General features: G+C 26.1%; 1 protein-coding gene across 1 annotated transcript; it reads right to left on the minus strand.

The window, feature by feature from the left end:
- Positions 1 to 810: 810 nt before the first annotated feature.
- On the minus strand, positions 811 to 2,565 carry PGO_073410 (Plasmodium exported protein, unknown function; the record flags this gene model as incomplete). The annotated part of the gene is made up of 2 exons (XM_028687214.1): positions 811 to 2,286; positions 2,476 to 2,565. 2 exons carry the CDS (start codon positions 2,563 to 2,565, stop codon positions 811 to 813), a joined length of 1,566 nt encoding a protein of 521 aa, XP_028543015.1.
- Positions 2,566 to 3,002: the final 437 nt, after the last annotated feature.

Genomic DNA, 3,002 nt, shown 5'->3' on the forward strand with positions numbered 1-3,002 from the left:
AAAAAAAAAAAAAAAAAAAAAAACTCATATGCAGGTTAATCTTTAATATATAAACACTTAGCACATAGCTACAGATTGTTCATTAACAAAATAAAATAAGTACTAATTTAATAATTTAATTATATGCATGAAATTTAAAATTACAAATAACAACACTCGTTTTGTGATAGGGAAGCTTATTTTTATTGTGATGCATGTTATGCTTTCTGTATTTTTTTTAAGGTATATCAATGTGTGGAACTCTCCGAAAAATTGCAAAAACGTGTAGTAAAGGTTGCATAAAAATGGTGTAGAAGTGGCCAGAAAATGGTGTAAAAATGGTGTGAATATGGCGCAAAAATGATGTGAAGGTGGCGCAAAAATGGTGTGAAAGTGGCGCAAAAATGGTTTGAAAGTGGTGCAAAAATAACGAAAAAACGAACTAAAAAATAGAAAAACATAACATGCACAATCTCAAATGCTATAATTATGCAGTATTTACACATAATTAAAAATTTCATAAATAAAATACAAGAGGCCTGTTCTCAAACTCAATATGCAAAAATATCTGTGCAACGGAGGAGAGGGGCATTTTGAAGATAAGGAACGGAAGGGAACATACTTTTAATATTTAAGAAAAACGGAATGTAAAATATAGGTATATGTATACATATATATATATATATATATATATATATATATATATATATATATATATATATATATATAAAGTGTATATTTTATTTTTTACATTTAATCAGGTAATTATATAACATTTGGGGGTAAACCCATATAGGGTTAATTAAAGCGCATTGATTTGTTCGAATCATTTTATTTAGTCTTAGAGTTCTCTAATTTCTTCTTTTCATTAGATTTTTCCAAATTTCTTTTTACGCGTGTCATTTTTGCTAATTTTGCAACATAGTATAATGCCAGAAGAGCATACAAACCATAAACCAAAATATGTAATATAATAGAAAATATAGGTGACGAAGTGAAATATTCCATATAGTAATAGCGAGCTGATAACATTAAAGAAAAGATTCCAAGTGCGACTAGTGGGGAAAATACTCTATATTTGTTCATAATTTTAAAAGATTTTAGTACTTTATTTTGGCTTTTTTGAGAATTGTTATTTTGGCCTTTGGATTGAATATTCAAGTAACGTAACATTTCTAATTCAATTTTGGAATCTATTCTTCTTAAAAGTTTACGCATAAAGGAATTACTTTGTTTATTATTATTTTTCTTCTCATTATGTATAGTTTTTTGATCACTTTTGACATTTCCTTGATTCGAAGTTTCTGTTTTATTATATTTACGCAAATCTTCTCCTTTAAGAACTTTTTTATTATTGATATAATATGTTGTTTTCGGGGGCTGCTTATCAGATGTAGTTGGATTTATTTTAGGATTTATTTTTTCAGATTTTTGTTCATCATGTTTTGCAATATTTTCATTTTTATGAACCCTTTCAGTTTTTTCATTAATTTGATTTATCATGTATTCTTCAGCACTTATACAATTTCCATCATCATCAAGATATACAACTTTGTCATGATTTTCTTTTAATTCATCAATATCAAAACAAGATTCATTATCTGTTTCATCTAAATCAGATTTATATGCATCGTCTTCGTCTTCATTGTCTTCATTAAGATCCAATGATTCCAAATCATCTACAGAGTCAAAGCCTATGGGATATTTATTTCCATAACTGGATTTATTAGATGCATTTTTCAATTTTTGTTTGTCTTGATTTATTCTTAATTCGTTATCCAAATTGGAAATACTGGACTCTTTGTGCCATTTACGAAATTTTGCTACATCATCAGCGTTTTTTGCCAATTGATGTAATTTGGATACCTCCTCTGCTATTCTTGGATTCTTATATTTAGCTAAATCTGTTACTTTCCCAATTTGTTTAGGATTTTCTACAACAGAAATTTCATTTGGCTTTTTAAGTGTTCTTACATCAGCTACATCTTCTGATTCTTCAGAATGTGGAGCATATTGTTTTTTTATTCTATCATTAATTTTTGCAAAATCAGATAATCCTTTTAATTGTTCATTATTAAGCAAAATATTAAATTGTTGCTTATAATTGCTGTCATTTATTAATGCATTTAGTCGTTTTCCAAACAAATCTTTATCTTCTTCTTCCAATATATCCACTAATTCTTCTTTTAATTTTGAATATGTTGCTTTTTTCTGCACAACCGCTTCTCCCTTTAACATTCTTCCATGTTGCATACCTAGTGTATTATTTATTTCACTGTTCCTGTTCCATTTGTAGGAGGCACATGACTAAGGGTGGGGGAAAAAAAAAAAATTTATTTAACATTTTAAAAATGTGTACATATATATACATACATATATATATATGTATACGTTTATAACTCGCTTCATAAAAAAAAAAAAAAAAAAAGTAAAGAATTTATGACGTGTAGAAGGTGCGATGCAATTATTTTGGAAATTATTTTCCGTTGATCTTACCTCGAAGGGAAATTTCCAGGCAGATATTAGGAGAAAAAAGGTAAAAACTTTAGGGGAAAGATTAAATGGCATATTGGTTTTTTCTTTCATATTAAGTTACACTCAAAGTTAGTAAAACATTATGGTAATGGGGAATAACATACATACATATATTTATATATGTGCTAATATATATTTATTTATTTTTCTTTTAATTTTATAACTTTGGTAAAAAATTAAACTTTATTGGAATTTTTTAGATATGTAAATTTTCCGTAGTTTTACTTAACTAAGTTTTAAAAAAAAACAAAAAAGAAATTAACGTATTAATAAAGGTGTTTTCTAATGTTATATTTATGCATAAAATAAAAAAAAAAAAAAAATACGTACGTAGCATTTTTCCATTTAATTTTAAAATATGCATACAATAATACGAATTCGTAATGGTAAATCGGTATATATATGTATAAATGTATAGTAAATGTATAATATTTGAAAGATAAGTGTTTTTTTTTTTTTTTTTTTTTTTTGCATGTGCTTATTACCAA

Source organism: Plasmodium gonderi, assembly GCF_002157705.1.
Source record: "Plasmodium gonderi DNA, contig: Chr07, whole genome shotgun sequence".
Classification (NCBI taxonomy): domain Eukaryota; phylum Apicomplexa; class Aconoidasida; order Haemosporida; family Plasmodiidae; genus Plasmodium; species Plasmodium gonderi.